This window comes from Canis lupus, chromosome 21 (genome assembly GCF_048164855.1).
Source record: "Canis lupus baileyi chromosome 21, mCanLup2.hap1, whole genome shotgun sequence".
NCBI classification, from domain to species: Eukaryota; Metazoa; Chordata; class Mammalia; order Carnivora; family Canidae; genus Canis; species Canis lupus.
In genome coordinates, this window is record NC_132858.1 from 3,057,319 (window position 1) to 3,072,522 (window position 15,204).

At 62.0% G+C, this 15,204-nt stretch overlaps 4 protein-coding genes across 8 annotated transcripts; 3 read left to right on the forward strand and 1 right to left on the reverse strand.

Moving 5' to 3' along the window:
- Positions 1-339: 339 nt before the first annotated feature.
- VEGFB (vascular endothelial growth factor B) lies at positions 340-3,550 on the forward strand. Of its 2 annotated transcripts, none has more exons than XM_072789662.1 (7): positions 340-476; positions 1,020-1,062; positions 1,364-1,560; positions 1,753-1,826; positions 2,020-2,055; positions 2,277-2,512; positions 3,119-3,550. In XM_072789662.1, exons 1-6 carry the CDS (start codon positions 417-419, stop codon positions 2,488-2,490), a joined length of 624 nt encoding a protein of 207 aa, XP_072645763.1. In that variant the 5' UTR covers positions 340-416; the 3' UTR covers positions 2,491-2,512; positions 3,119-3,550. The 2 variants fall into 2 exon arrangements, with proteins under 2 accessions (XP_072645763.1, XP_072645764.1); XM_072789663.1 differs by having other exon boundaries at positions 341-476; positions 2,378-2,512.
- Positions 3,551-5,286: 1,736 nt separating this feature from the next.
- FKBP2 (FKBP prolyl isomerase 2) lies at positions 5,287-8,143 on the forward strand. Of its 4 annotated transcripts, none has more exons than XR_012013625.1 (6): positions 5,287-5,444; positions 6,697-6,865; positions 7,199-7,311; positions 7,433-7,479; positions 7,595-7,874; positions 7,960-8,143. XR_012013625.1 is itself a non-coding variant. In XM_072789666.1 (6 exons), the coding sequence occupies exons 1-6, from the start codon at positions 5,386-5,388 to the stop codon at positions 8,019-8,021; spliced, it is 486 nt and encodes a 161-aa protein (XP_072645767.1). In that variant the 5' UTR covers positions 5,287-5,385; the 3' UTR covers positions 8,022-8,143. The 4 variants fall into 4 exon arrangements, 2 of the variants coding, with proteins under 2 accessions (XP_072645767.1, XP_072645768.1); XR_012013626.1 differs by having other exon boundaries at positions 7,686-7,874; XM_072789666.1 differs by having other exon boundaries at positions 7,839-7,874.
- On the forward strand, positions 5,451-8,143 carry LOC140612359 (uncharacterized). The gene is made up of 6 exons (XM_072789655.1): positions 5,451-6,509; positions 6,697-6,865; positions 7,199-7,311; positions 7,433-7,479; positions 7,839-7,874; positions 7,960-8,143. The coding sequence occupies exon 1, from the start codon at positions 5,591-5,593 to the stop codon at positions 6,371-6,373; it is 783 nt and encodes a 260-aa protein (XP_072645756.1). The 5' UTR covers positions 5,451-5,590; the 3' UTR covers positions 6,374-6,509; positions 6,697-6,865; positions 7,199-7,311; positions 7,433-7,479; positions 7,839-7,874; positions 7,960-8,143.
- Positions 8,144-8,532: 389 nt separating this feature from the next.
- On the reverse strand, positions 8,533-10,885 carry PPP1R14B (protein phosphatase 1 regulatory inhibitor subunit 14B). The gene is given in 6 exon segments (XM_072789664.1): positions 8,533-8,868; positions 8,965-8,997; positions 9,315-9,398; positions 10,460-10,744; positions 10,746-10,849; positions 10,852-10,885. Coding segments are annotated over 6 exon segments (609 nt in total). The 3' UTR covers positions 8,533-8,799.
- Positions 10,886-15,204: the final 4,319 nt, after the last annotated feature.

Sequence of the window (15,204 nt, forward strand, 5' to 3'; positions counted from 1 at the left end):
TGCGGCGGGAGGGGGGTGTGTGGAGGGGGCGGGCCCCGGCGGCGGCCTCGCCCCCCCTCCCCCGCCCCGCCCCTGCCCCGCGGCCCGGTGGGGAGCGCGTGTCTGGGTCACATGAGCCGCCCGCCCGCCAGCCCGGGCCCGGCCCCCCGCCGCCCCCGCCGTCCCCGCCGTCCCCGCCGCCGTCGCCTGCCGCCACCGGCCGCCTTCCCGCCCGGCTCCTCCGGCCGCCGCCGCTGCGCTGCGCTGCGCTGCCTGCGCTCAGGGCTCGGGAGGGGGCCGCGGAGGAGCCGCCCCCCGCCCCCGGCCCCCGCCCGCCGCGCCCGGGCCCGCGCCATGGGGCTCTGGCTGCCGCCGCCCCCCGCGCCCCCGGGCTAGGGCGATGCGGGCGCCCCCGGCGCGCGGCCCCCGCGGGCACCATGGGCCCCCTGCTCCGCAGCCTGCTGCTCGCCGCGCTCCTGCAGCTGGCCCCCGCCCAGGTACGTGCGTCCCCGACATCCCGCCGGGCCGCCCGCCTTGCCCTCTCTCAAGGTTGGCGGAAGTGGGGAGATGCGGCGCGGCCTCTGCCGCGGGGACCCGCGGGGTCGGGCTGCGGGCCGGGGCGTGGCGAGGATCCGGCCGGGGCATCCCCCGGGAGGAGTCCCTCCCCGCCGGCCCGCCAGCCCAGCCCTGGGCCACTCCCCTGCCCCACCCCGTCCCCTGGGCTCGGACGGGGGTGGGGTGGGGGGGTGGAGCCGCCCGGTGCCCGCAGGACTTGGCTCGGCGCCCACTGTGCCCCGGGGGCCCCCAGGCTTGGAGATTGGACGTTGCTGCGCCGCCACCACCACCACCGTGGCCAGGGCAGGTCTCAGGTGGCCAGGAGAGGCCAGGTAAAGCTAGAGTGACCCCAGGAGCAGAGCAATCTGGAAAAATGCCATAGAGGAGTTGAAGCCCTTTGATGGCCAGGGCAGAGCCCTGGGGACAGCGACAGGGCTAGCCCTTCCTTGAGTGCACCTTGGGTCCAGGTCCCTTCTCTCCTACAGGGCCCTGTGTCCCAGCCTGATGCCCTCAGCCACCAGAAGAAAGGTAATAGTAACAATAACCACCCTAACCAGCCCTGAGGAGGTTAGCCCGTCTAATGAGTGACTATTCACTCTCCAAGATGCAAACTCTTATTCTGCCCATTTCACAGAAGAGGAAGTTGAGGCAGTGGGGTTCCTGGGTTCCTGGCCAGGGGAAGGCAGCTTGTGAGGGCAGAAAGGGCCAGTGAAGGGTGGCTGTGACACAGGAATTAGGGAGAACAGCTGTGGGGTACAGGGGACAGGGCAACTGGGGAGCAGCTGCAGTAAACCCAGCGAGGACTTAACCCTTATGCATCTACCCCCAGTGGTGTCATGGATAGATGTATATGCCCGTGCCACCTGCCAGCCACGGGAGGTGGTAGTGCCTCTGACTGTGGAGCTCATGGGCACGGTGGCCAAGCAACTGGTGCCCAGCTGCGTGACAGTGCAACGCTGCGGTGGCTGCTGCCCTGACGATGGCCTGGAGTGTGTGCCCACTGGGCAGCACCAAGTCCGAATGCAGGTACTAGGACAGAGGGAGTGTGCCCAGCTGGGGTGGATGCCAGTGCTCTGGGGTGGTGGGGGTGGGGGAGTGGGGGCAATGGCCAGAACCTTGGCTGGTGGGCAAGCTGTTCTCCCTCCAGCCTGTGGAGCATTCCTTTTCTCTCTCTCTCATTGTCTCTTACACTGTCTCTTCTCCGTCTCTGGAATACAGATCCTCATGATTCGTTACCCAAGCAGTCAGCTGGGCGAGATGTCCCTGGAAGAACACAGCCAGTGTGAATGCAGGTGCCAGCCAGGCCCCACTTCTGAGCTCACAGAGACCAGGCTCGGGGGGTGCCGGGCATAGTGGTACACCACGGTGGGGACCAGATCTCCAAGACTCGAACTTGGGGTAGGCCTGGGATCTGGGCTAAGAGAGTAGGATGCTCGGCTTTTCTGATCCTCTTCCTCGTTTCTGTCCCTCCCTCTTACTTTTCAGACCAAAAAAGAGAGAGAGTGCTCTGAAGCCAGACAGGTGAGTCTCTTGGGCTCTTACTGAGATGGGGTTGGAACCCAGGCCCAGCAGCCAGGATGTAACCTGTGGACGGGGCAGGGGGGTGCAGTCCCAACCCCTTTCTCCTCCCACCGAGTCTACCTCTCTTTTCCTCTGCTCCCCGAGTCTGTGTGCTCTGACCCAACCCCAGCTCCTGGGAAGGCTTTTCTTTCCCACCCCAGACATGTTGCTTCTCCTCCTAGGGCTTCCACTCCCCACCACCGCCCCCAGCCCCGCTCCATTCCGGGCTGGGACTCTGCCCCCGGAGCACCCTCCCCAGCTGACATCACCCATCCCACTCCAGCCCCAGGCCCCTCTGCCCACGCTGCACCCAGCGCCGCCAGCGCCCTGACCCCAGGACCTGCCGCTGCCGCTGCCAACGCCGCAGCTTCCTCCGTTGCCAAGGGCGGGGCCTAGAGCTCAACCCAGACACCTGCAGGTGAGGAGCTGAGGGCAGCATTTGCTGGGGAAGGCATCAGGGCCTCTGGAGCGGGTCCAGAGATGAGCCTGCCAGGGAAGGGGAAGCTGCTGAATGTGTTGAACAAATATTTGCCAAGCTTCCACTGGCACTGGGATCAGTGTAAACAAAGTTAACATTCTCATGTGAGTCAGACACGAGATATGCGATGCCAGCAGAGGAGGTCAAGGGCTGAGGTCAGGGGCACCCGAAATGGTCTCCAAGAGGTCACAGATGCTCTGATGGGAACATCTGCCTGTGGTAAAGATGAGAGCCATGGCTCTCCAATTTTGGAAGCTCTGGGCCTTCCTAAAAGCCCCTGTAGGAGACATTTGTCCCACCTTGTGGGCTCTGTGAGAGGCCAGGGGACACAGTGGAATCCTTGTCCACCTTCTCTGAGGTGCTTCTCACCACTCCTCCCTTCCACAGTGAGGCCCCGAAGTGGCGTTATGTGGGCCAGGCCAGCTGGCGCTCGCCAGGTGCGTTAGGAGAGAATGGGGGTTCATAGAAGGTAACAAAGGGGTGAATTGCCAGGAGTAGGGGCTGAACTATGCCTGCATGAACAGATCTCTTCCTTCCCTTCCTCAGGTGCCGGAAGCTGCGAAGGTGACACGTTGCTTTTCAGACTCAGCAGGGCCACTAGCCTCACAAGCCACCCCCACAGAGGGGGTACTGGGGGCAACATGTTGAGAATAGCCTAGTCCCAAGACCTCGGCATGGGCAGAAGCTGCTCCAGGACCTGGGCCTCTCGGAGGACTTTCTAGCTGTCCCGGTCTCTCCAAGGCTGCCAACTGACAGGGTGGGCAGCTGGCTGGGAACATGTGTAGGTGGCACCAGGGGTCGCAGACTAACTCTGAAAAGAAGGGGTACCGTCTCAGTGTTCAACCACCATGTGCAAGTGAGATCTTACAGCTGGCTCCTCTGTCCCCTCACTAAGACACTGATCCTCTGCAAATACTGGGAATTGGGCTTCAGTGTGAGAACTGTGACCCCCAACCCTGATAAAGAGAGATGGAAGGAGCTGTCCCTGCCTGTGTCACTGTTTGTCACTGTCCAGGCTGGGTGATCCAGGCATTCTGCATCACACTGCCTCCCAGACTTAGAGCCGGTTTTACTCCCTCATTGTGCAGATGGAGGAAATGAGGCCCAAGGTCCCCTAGCAGGTCACAAGACTGAGCCAGAGTTGTGTATTCTTCATGGTCCTGCTGTCACATCTAGGCCCTTGGGGGCAGGGGGGGGGGGGCTCTGCCCCTTGCCATCACAAAGGCTCCTTTCTGGAAGGAGATGGCCTGCTCTGGCCAGTGAGCTCAAGGTGGGATCCGGATCTGCTGAATCATCTTGGTTGTCACTGGCCCCTCTCTGAGCTTCACCTTCCACATGGGCACATGGAGGGAACGGATGATTGCTATGGCCCCGGCCTTGGGACTTCAAGAAAGTCCGAGTATGTCTTCACTTGATAGAAAAACCCCTCTTCTCTGCCGGGCAGCACTCTGCATGTAAGCTACTTCATATAGCTTAACTCTAAAGCCACACACCTGCCCTGTCCCCACATCCCTGGAAGGGAAGTACAAAAGGGCTGTGGCTGGTGGGCTTGCCTTGGGAGATAGGCCCCCTCACCTCCAACCACACGTTTTTCTCCACCTTTCTCCGCCCCTTTGCCTTCGGATCCCCTCAGCAGCTCCTGCTTGGGACTGTCCTGACTTTTGTCTGACCCAGCCGAAGCCGAGCGCCTGCAGCTTCCAGTGTCCCTGGGGTGGAGCTGTGAGGGGCCGACCAAAGGCCAACCTCGGCTACCAGCGGTTGGCCTTGCTGAGACAGGACATTCAGGGTTACAGGTTGGCCCGGAGTGGCTACCCTAATGGAAGCCTTCTCTGAGGTGTGAGATTGGAGGGCATGGCCGGGATCTTGCTGGACCCAAGGCAGGAGTGGGGTTAGACCAGAAGACAATTCCTGATAGTGGTCACTGCTTCTCAAACCACTATTCTCAGCTATGCCGTCACTGGAAATGCTGTAGCGCGACCAAAGTGAGACAGATGAGGGCTGGGGACTCTAGAGCTGCCACTTCCCCTGCCCACTTGGTGCTGGACAAGCACAGCGCTCCATATGCGCCCCTTGCTTAGTCCTCAATTCTCCGGTCAGCGCTGCTGATTATCTTCCTTTCCCAGGCCCAGCAAGGCTGAGGGACCGGGGATGTGCCCTCAAGTCTGGGGTCTCTAACACTGCTTAGGTTTGGTCGCCTCGCGACTACAGGTTCATTCCTTCAGTGGAGAGATGTCGGGGCACCTGAGCACGGCTGTCGGGGTGGGGAAGGGCCCGGCCACAGCACCACCGCCATGGCTCCGTGGTCCGCGTGCGTCGGGTCGAGGCGGGCCCGGACGTTGGCCAGGCCGAAGGCAGAGCGTTAGCTGTGGGCCAGAGCCCGCCGGAGCACATGGTGGCAGCAGTCCGTCCCTCCAAGGCCCTGCCAGCACAGGGACTCCAGATCCTACCAGGCCCGGCCGCTCGCTCGAGGTCACGCTGCCAGTCAACGCACGGCAGACCCCACGTTCAAAGCCAACCCGGGGGCAAGCGGGAGCGCTGTGGTAGCCAGGGGACGGAATAAAATGGCGTCCCCAGACCCCTTCCGGGAGCCTGCGTCCGCCTGACCTTACCCTCACCTCGACCGGAAGTGCCGGAGGCTCTTTAGGAAGTCACTTTCACCTAACTTCACCGACGACCGCGCCGCCGGAAGTAGCGCGCCGTCACTTGGCGCGGGGGCGGGGCTGGGGGCAAGGCCGCCGCAGCGGGCGGGTGGCAGCGGGTTTTGCGCAGTCCAATGAGGGCGGGCGGCGTGGCCCGGCCTGGTAGCGACGCTGATGCGCCTGCGCAGAGGCGGCCGCACGACTGGGGTTGACTCCGGGGGCGCGGCGAGGAGGTGAGCGGGGGCCACAGCCCGGGCTGGGGGGAGCCGGGGCGCAAGGGCCAGGCTGGATCAGGCCGGGCAGGAGCGGGCGGGGCTCTGAGTGTCAACGAGGGATAGGTTAGGAGGAAACTGGGGGTTGGGGTCGGAGCTGTCTGGGGATGCCGCAGGGGGAGGGTTTTCACGCTGCACGGGGCGGAGCCCCGGGAGTCGGGGCGGGACGTGGAACCTCTGAGCTGGTGCCAGGGGGAGGCGGAGCTCCGGGGCGGGGGGCGGACCTAGGACAGGTGGGGGGCGGAGTCTGGCCCCTGGAGGAGGAGCTGGAACAGGCGGAAGGCGGAGCCTCGGGTTCGGAGACCGAAGGGGACGGAGCCCAGGCGCTGGGGGCGGGCCTTCAGCCGGTGAGTGGCGTGGCTACCGTGCAGGAAGAGGGGCCTGGTTCTCTCGAGGGCGGGGCTCCAGCGCAGGGGGCGGAATTACGTCCCTTGCAGGGTGGGGTCAAGGAGTCAAGTGAAGGTGTAGGCCCAGGTAATGGCCCGGGGCGTCCACGCGGGGGCGGTCTCCGCGGGGGCCGGGCCTGGGGACGCGGTAGGCCGAGAACTCCCCCGGGAGAGGTGGTGTGGGTGGAGCGTGCTCGGCGGCCACCCGACACGGGGCCAGTCTGGGTACCCCGCAGGCCCCCGAGGGCTCAGAGCTGGGGCGGCGCCCCGGGCGGAGGCGCAGGCCCCGCCTGGGGGGTGCCTCCGGAAGATCGGGGCTCCCCGGAGCCACCCAGCGGCGATGTGTGGGTCCCTCGGGGCAGGCCCCCTGCAGCGACCGCAGAGGTGTGGGTGTGCTGGGCAGGGGGCAACTGGGTGTGGCGTGAATGGGGTCGCCCGGTCGAGACAACTGCTGGACAGCCAGATAGGGTTTGGACTTTGCGTAAAGGGGCGGGTGGGAACTGAAGAGCGGAGATGGGGACCGGGAGGGAAGGGAGGGCTGGGGGTGAGCAAAGGGGCGGGGCCCTGGCTGCTGTGGCCTCCCCTGACCCCCTCCCCCCGCTGCTGGGGTCCTCGGGCAAGCCCCCTTCTCACTGGACTGGTAAGTGTGGCCGCGGAGCCCGGGGGAGGGGGCGGTGACCTGGGACAAGGGAATCCCCCAGGGGCAGGCAAGGTACGGTGGGGGTGGAACCTCCTTGTACCTGCCCCTATTCCATGCCCTCCCCGTCCCCTCCTCCCCCCCCCCTTCCCCGGTCGGTTGGTCGGTCGATCGGGGTCTCTTCCCGCAGAGACATGAGGCTGAGCTGGGTCCTGACAGTACTGTCCATCTGCCTGAGCGCCCTGGCCACTGCTGCGGGGGCCGAGGGCAAACGGAAGCTGCAGATCGGGGTCAAGAAGCGGGTAGACCACTGTCCCATCAAATCGCGCAAGGGTGACGTCCTGCACATGCACTACACGGTGGGTGAGGAAGTGGAGCATTTGGGGTGGGTGGGGCTTCTAGGGACCTGAGAAGACTTGGAAGCCGGATTCCTCAGCCAACAAGGTGGGTGATCTTGGGCAAGTCCCCTGTCCCTTTTATGCTAGTTTCCATAATTCTACCCTGCTGTTCGCTGTCTGACCCCCCAGGTTGGCACCAGCAAGCAGTGACAGTATACTATGAGCTGCCCAGGGCTCTGTGTCCCCTTCTAGGGCTGTGGCTGCCATGGGGGAGCCAGCTTGGGGAGAGCAGCTGGGTGGGAAGGTATGTCAGAGTGAACCCTCCTCTTCACTGGTCTTCCCATGGTCCCACAGGGGAAGCTGGAAGATGGGACAGAATTTGACAGCAGCCTGCCCCAGAACCAGCCCTTTGTCTTCTCCCTGGGCACAGGCCAGGTCATCAAGGGCTGGGACCAGGGGCTGCTGGGGTGAGTCAAGGGGGCCACGGCTGCGGTCAAGGAGGTTGATTATGGGAGGCAAGCCCCAGGGATCGGGGAGGAGCAGGGAGCCTGGGTGCTTGCCATGTGCTGAACATGTGTTGTCCTGCAGGATGTGTGAGGGAGAAAAACGGAAGCTGGTGATTCCATCAGAGTTGGGTAAGAGGCCCTTCCTGAGCCTGGATACGGGAGTTTGGGGTGTGCTTCTGGGGAAGAGTAAAGGCTGGTTTAGCCTCTGCATTGGTTTTCACCCCATCTATTCATTATGGCTCAGGCTTCTTCCAAGTCTAGCTACGTCCAGCAGTGAGAACAGAACAAGACCCTTGGGGCACTTGGTTCTGATGCCCACCTCTGTCCTCTGCCAGACCTTTTGTAGCCCCTTCCCGTCTCCATTACACCTTCTCCATTTCTGGCTATCTTGTTGAGATGGGCAGAGGCCTGGCTTCAGCCTGGATGTCTGCAGAACACCTCTCTCCTTTGCCCAGCGACAGCTCAGTTTCTTTGTCCATCTCTGACAGGGTATGGAGAGCGGGGAGCTCCCCCAAAGATTCCAGGTAATATACCTTCCTGCCCCGTGTCCTGCCCATCTTGTCTCCCTGTGGTCCTGGTTCTCATTCTGTTCCCTCCTCTCCCCTGCAGGTGGTGCAACCCTCGTGTTTGAGGTGGAGCTGCTCAAAATCGAGCGACGTTCAGAACTGTAGCCAAACTGGGGAGGGGCAGCGGAGAGGCCCCCACATCAGGGACCAGACTGTTTAAAAAAAAAAAAACAAAAACAAAAAAACAGAACAAACAAACAAAAAAAACAAAAAGCCCTGAAAGCCCATGAAGTGAGCCTGTGTTTGTTTGTGGGCCCCAGGACTTAGAACCCACAGCTTCAGCCTGCCCTCTCCCTTGGCACCAGCCATCTCTCTCCTTTCTTGGCCACAGAGAACCTTGGGTGTAGGCTCGGTGGTATGGGGATCATGATGGACAGGCCCTAAGTGGCATGGTGGCCCTGGCCCAGAGGAAAAGGCATGTTCCTGCCTACCAATACCACCACTACTTCCCCCAGTTCCCCAGCCACTTCCAGCTCTGGGTCTGGGAGCCAGCACTGAGCTATCACCATGGTTACAAGGCCCTCAGGAAGGCCTGTGGTCACCTGGGAAGAAGTTGAGCTGGCAGCAGTGGTATAGCGGTGTGTCCCCCCTAAAAGAGACCAGCTGAGTCGGAAACTGCACCAAAGGCATATCCTAGTTTTATTAAAGGGCCGCGCCGCAGAGTCAATATAAAAACACAAAAAGTCCCATCAGTTTAATAACAATAAAAAACCCCAAAAATGGAAAACTGAGGGGGCAGGGATGAGGCCCCTGAGCCAGGGGCACGGGGAGCCCTGCTCATGGCACCAGGCCTGGCCGCAGGGCACCCTGGTATTGCTGTTGCTACGAGGTCGGGGAGCAGCGATTGTCCTGTGGGAGCCACCATTCACCTGGATCGAGGACCCTATTTCTTCTGGGGTGTGCTCAGCTTCTGCATGCCCCGTATCTTGTCCAGCAGGCCAGAGATGAAGGCCTGAACAGAAGGGAGAACATTAGGGAGACCAGACCCCAAGATGACAGAAACCCAGGCTCCTTTCACCCCAGCCTCTGGGGAAACCACTCAACTCACCTCAGTGGGTTTGTAACAGTCAACCAGCAGCTCCTAGTAGGGCATGGGGTGGGGGTGGGGAGAGAAGTATAGCTGTGAGTTCTGAGGAACAGGGGCCTCAAGTTTACCCGTACCCACCTCGGAGGGATGGGGACACCCCCAGGCACAGGCGATGCCACAGCCACTCAACCGCTAGGCAGGCACCATCAGCCTCATTTGACAGAGGCAGAAGCCGAGGCGCAACATCACTACGCTGAATGACTAAAGCAAAGAAGGCTGAAATCTAGAGCCTTGCTTACCCACGGGTGGTGCCTCCAGGAAGCCCTCTCTTCCCTGATCCCCCAGCCCAGCTGTCTCCCAGGCTGTCTCACCTTGACCCTGGCGGCCCGGGTATCATCACTTTCCATGTCCAGGAGTTCATCTACATCAATCTCTAACTCTGGGATCTCTTCTTCCTGGGGTGGGGTAAGGGTGGGGGAGGAGGGAGAGACAAGGACCTGAGTTGGGAGACAGTGTGAGAGGGGCTGCGGCTGAGGCCTCTGCCCCACCGCAGGATAAGCCAGCCTTCTTAGCCCAGCAGACAACGGCAGCTGTCCGAGGAAGAAAACAGATCAGGCTTGTGCCAAGGCAAAATGCCCAATGAGGGGGGAGCTTCCTGTCCCTGCCAGTTGGGCACCATGGGCGCCAGACAGGGCCAGACAGCTAGGGCTGGGGGACCCTGGGCTGAGAACCCGGCAGATGTATTGCCCAACTTCCCGGGCCCCCTTTCAGCCAGCGCACAGGTGGGGCCAGCTGTCTCAACTCCTCACAGCCCCTCCCCCTCCCCCAAACACCTGTCACAGCTTCCCAGGAGTGGGGAGGAAGTAAAGGGTGAAAGGTCAGTGGGAAGGACCCAGGCCTGGTAAGGGGGAAACAAAGAGCCCATGCTTTCCTGAGGGAGGGGGTGCCTGCCACCCCTCCTCCCTCAGGAAGCGGCCATCCAGTCTGGAGCCAGCTGCATTCCAGGGCTAGTCTAGGGGAGGCAGCACGGGGCAAGCCCACTCCTCCGCCCTGCCCCCCGGGGCCTGAGTCACCATTTGAGCAAGGACGGAGTCATGGGGTGGAGAGCCGGAGCTCAGAGGGCGGCAAGCGTGCCCCTACACCAAAATGGAGAGCTGCAGGCCGGCCCATGAGAACAGCCCTGACCCTTTACAGTCCAACCAGTCTTGCGCCTTTTAACCGGCTCAGGCTAGCCTCCTGCCTCCTGCCCATGGCCCAGGCTATCCCTCCAGGCCTCTAGAGGACCCCAAGCTTGGCCAGAATAGTGACATGAGGGAGTCAGGAGGGAGAAGATAGGAGTGACTTAAGGTCAGACAAGAAAGAGCACACACTGGGGGCGGGGAGTACAGAAAGGGAGGGGAGCACGCGGAAGCCGAGCGCCCATTGACTCCGGGTGACAGGCAGGCGCAAGGTGGGGCCCCCAAGCAGCCCGACTAGGGGACGACTTTAGGGTGTCGGCGCAGAGCAGGGGACACACCTGGCAGTCATAGAGGCGAGTGAGCTGCTCCAGGATCCACTCCTCCAGGTTGAGGCGCTTCCGTAGCTCTTTGCGGTCGTACTTGACCGTGACCTTCCCTTGGCGCCTCACCGGGCCCTCGTCGTCCGCACCGCCTGGGCCCTCGCCTGCAGCCCCAGGGGGGCTCTGAAAGTAGACGCGGGGCCCCGGGCCGCTGCTGCCCGGCCCTGGGGCGGGGGCCGCTAACGCCGCGCCCCCCGCGGGGCCGCTGTCCGCCATGGCGGCCGCCGGGGCCACGTGCGCGCCTCGGGCCCCTCCCTGCGCCGCCGCCTCCCGGACGCCCGCCGGCTGGCTCCGGGCCGCTGGCTCGGGTTAGCTCGCGGGCTCGGCTCCGCGCGGCTCCGCGGCGAGGGCGGCGGCGGGGGCGCCCGGGGGCAGCTGCAGCATGCGGAGCCCCCGGGCCTGGCCTGGCCGCGCCCCGCCCCCTCCCCGCCGATCCGCCCGCCCTTTGTCCCCCGCGGCCGCCGCCCGAGCCGCCGCCGCCGCCGCCGAAGCCGCTTTCTCTGTCTCGCTCTCTTCCTCCGCCCCCCGACCACACCCCCTTAAAGGGCCAGTCCCGCTCCGGGCCCCTCACTCCCACCCCGCCCCCGGGCAGGGGCTCGGGGAGGGTCTAGTTGTCAGGGGCTTGGGCCTGGTGGCCTGCAAGCCCTTGTAACCGATCTGCTCAAGCCCTGGCATTCTAGGCGCCCGAATCCCGGGGTTCGGTCTCCCCCCGGGACCCTAGTGTAATGTCCTCACTGACGAAAAACAGGGGTCATCTGGGAATAGAAGGGAGTGAGTAGTACGCGCAGGGCGGGGGTCTGGAGAGGAAACACTGGCGCCCTCGACGTCGGGGTCCTCCGGTTCCCGGCCAGAGGAGGGCAAGCAGCCTTCTCCGCGTGCACCGACACGTGGACCAGGCTCCCCAGGGTGGAGCGGTGGAGAAGCGGGCAGGAGCTGCCCAGGTCCGCGGACGCCCTACTGGGCACGGGCACGCTCCCCCTATGGTGGAGGCCCAGGTTAGGGGTGAGCGGAACCGGCTCGACCGCCAGCAGGGCTAGACCCTAGACTGCCACTGCCACCGCCCACCGGCCAAGATGGCGGCGAGGAATGGGATTATGGGAAATGTAGTTCTTGAGGTCCGGCCGAGCCTGGCCGCCCCTCCCCCTCAACGGAGCCAGGGCGGGGAAGCGCAGAACTCGTTTGGGGCGCCCTCGTTCGGCTGGCTTCCATAGGGCGCGGCCGGGCGCGGCCCTTCGCCCCCCTCCCGCCCCTCCCCGCAACGTCTCTGTGTACAGAGGGAACTCAGGAGTAAAGAGCTGGGACATGCGGGAGCGGGTACCCTTGATAGTAAAGATGATGATAACAGCTGACCCATAAAAAGCGTTCCTCGAGTCGGTTCCAATACAGTCGGATCCAGTGTGAGGCCCGCTTCACTGGCTCTTCCACAGATCGTGGCCCTGCAGCGTCTTCTGTCCTTCAGATCTCACAGGCACCTTACCGGGCCCACCTCTCTCCAGTAGAGGGGCATTCCATTACTGCACCCCATGGGAGCTTCCGTATCTCTGAACGGTCTCTCGCCTTCATGTGATTTCTGTCTCCCACTCCTAGACTGTGAGTCCCATGCGGCCGAGCCCTGGGTGGCCCTTGCTTAATGCTGATGCCCAACGTGGAGGGACCAGCTGGGCTTCAGATCCCCGTGTAAGGAGCAAATGACCCTATTCTTGCTGAACTCCCAGCACGGGTGTCAGACTTGTAACTGTTGGCTGAACACGTGACTGAATGAAAGAATGAATGGCTTCCTCTGTGCCTAGCATTTCCTGAGAAACTTGAGGCAAAGAGCCAAAGAGAAATACGTGGAAGGGCCGATGACAGTATCAGAGGTCGAGTCCCACAGCTAGAGCTGGAGCTCAGCTTGCAAACCCAGGCCCCCTGACACTTAAAGTCTCTACTCACCCCCATCCCTCATGCTTATATAGCACCCAACAAGGGGGTGCAGCTCCTCTGAGATGCTTCCCATGGGTGGCAGGTTCGCCCTCCGCAGTCCCAGACTGGGTCTCAGGATCTGAGAGGCGATAAGTGTTTCTGTCCCAGACTCTCACAGATACCTTCTCTCTGGATGCCAGATAAGCCCACTGCAGGTAGGGTTCAGAGAGAGGCTGACTGGCCCAGAGTCACACAGCTCGCGTGGTAGCCAAACTCAAACCCAGAACTTTGAGCTTACTCTGTAGCTGGGAAAGAGAGACAATGAGTGCAGAAGCTGGGAATGGTATGTGTACAGGAGTGGCAAGGTGGGCTTCTGGGTTGGGGGTAGGCTCTCAGGGCTCATTCCGGGGCAGGTAGAGGGGGGCTCAGGCCTCCTCCCTCCCCAGCCCTGCTCCTGGACTTATCCTCCCCTCAGCCAGCCTGGGGAGTCTGTGGAGGGCTGACCCTTGCTCTGGCAGATTAGGCAGGACCATTCTTTCCACCAGGAGCCCCATCCCTGGCCTGTAGGAGGAGCAATTTGCCCAAGTCCAAATTCCCAACCACACCCGCACGCACCTCACCCCACCAGGGCAGGTCTGCTCTTTCTGAACTTCAGCATTGATTTGGGCCTTAGGGCTGCTCAGTAGTTGAGGGGAGATATGTATACCATAACCTGGTATGGGATTTGTGCTTACAGGCCATAAAGATCTGGGTACTAGCCCCAGCCCTGCCTCCTAGATGCTGTGACCTCTAGTGATGACTTTCCTATTCCTCCTGCCATGAGAGCTAGTGTGAAGGAAAGCCTCCTGATCTCCAAATATTAGGGCACCCCTGGGAGTTCTCTGGGCAGGGTGGGAAGGAGCTGGGGATGTTCTTCCTGACTCTCTCTCTTTCAATATTCTATGCTATCCCCACTGCCCCACTGCCTGTACAGTCCCTTCCCATGGCCACCCACCCTGAGAACAGCACAGATGGTCATGCTGGCCTCCAGCCTTGTTGGAGGCTAGGCTGCCCTGCACAGAATCTGAGTGGAACAATTGGGTTCAAATCCTAGCTCTGCCCAGCATGTTGAGAGGCCATGAGCAAGTCACTTACCTGCTCCAGGCCTCTTGAAGGAGGCTGATTCTTCCAATCTCTGGTGGCTAAGGGCTGAGAGCTCAGTGCTGAGGGCCCACATGCCAGCCCTTGCTCTTCTGCCTAAACCCTCCTGGGACTGGAGTATGCGGCTGCCGCTCCTCATCCTGCCAGGCTCAGACTGTGGCCTCCCTAGCCCCACCCCACCTGAAGTCCCAGCCCCCTCTCTACCAGAGTGCAGCTAAGGTTGCTTTCAGCACCTCTTTGAAGCAGAAGCCCCGGAGATGGAGGGTCCCCGGGGCCAGGACCGCTCCTTTAATCAAGGGTACAGGCAGAAAGGCTGCCTTCCTTCCACCATTACTGCTTGCTGAGAAACCCTATTACCATTACCAAGACTGGAAGAAAGTGTCCAAGGAGGAAGGAGCCCTTTAATGGGGGCTACCCAGGTCTCGGGAGACATTGGGGGGGGGTGCAGAGAGGGAGAGGCTCAGGCTCAGGAAACAGGCTCCCATCCTGTTTTCCAAGGAACTGCTGCCTAGCATTTCTATGAAGTCTCCCTGTCCAAGACCCAGAACCCTGGCTCTGGCCCTGCTAGCCCTGGCACTGGCTGGCAGGCCCCCTGCCCCAGAGCTGGTCTGTGCCCTTCTCTCTTCCTCCTGATGCCCCCCCCCCCAGTCAGCTAGCCACTCCTCAGATGGCCAGCTGCCTGCAGATAAGGGTTATGCACCCATTTGCTTATTTTATGCTCTGACAACCTCCAGCTTCTGGACAAGGTGACTGAGGCACAGAGGGGCTCGGTGCTGGTGGTAGACTTGAACCCAAGCCTGTGGGGGTAGAGGCCACTCTCCACCCTGCATGGCTCTGCCCACTGAGACTTGGTGGTCTCTGGATCTCTGAAGGGTATGGCTCTGCTGTTCTTGTAAGAGAGGACAAGAGGATCACAAGTCTTGTCCCCCTTTCTTTGTCTCTTCAAGGGCAAGGTGTGGAGGCAGGATGAGCCAGCCTTCAAGTCAGAGGGCTAAAATCGTCTTACAAAGTTGTGTGACCTTGGGCAAGTCCTTTCCCCTATCTGGGCCTCAAGTAGATATAAAAATCCCACCCCACTGGGCCTCTGCCAAAGGCAAGAGACTCCTTAGGTTAGAGTTGGCATCCAACAAGGTGGGGATTTTGAGGATGGCCAGTGCCAGGCAGGGCTCCCCTTAGGGGCCTGAGAGCTTGGGGCGAAGGGGCCTGCAGGGCTGGCTCCTTCTTGGCTGACCCCTCCTCCCCCAGAACCAGCTCCAGTCTCTTTCTGGGTTTCTAGGTGACTTGGCTGGCCCCTCTGGATGAGTTCTACTTTAAACCTACTGCTGCTACTGCCTCTGTATTGGGGGGGCTCCCACAGGGGCCCTCAGGCAGGACCCCCCCAGCCAAGCCCTACGGGAGGGGCTGCAGCCCCCACCCATTCCAGTGCCCATGCGCCTTCCCTCCTCCCTCCCTGGAGCGCAGATTTCAGGGCACCTGCTGTAGGCCAGCGACCGCAGAGCCTCTCCTCAACCCCCCCCCCCTTGTTCGAGGACACCCGCCAGGCTCCTGAACCCTCTGGGCAAACGAGCAGTTGTCTCCTTCCCTATGTTCAGTAGGAAGTCCCATAGAGACCGGCTCCGTCATGGGGGTCTGCAGAACAAGGGGGTTGTTCTAGGGCTCTT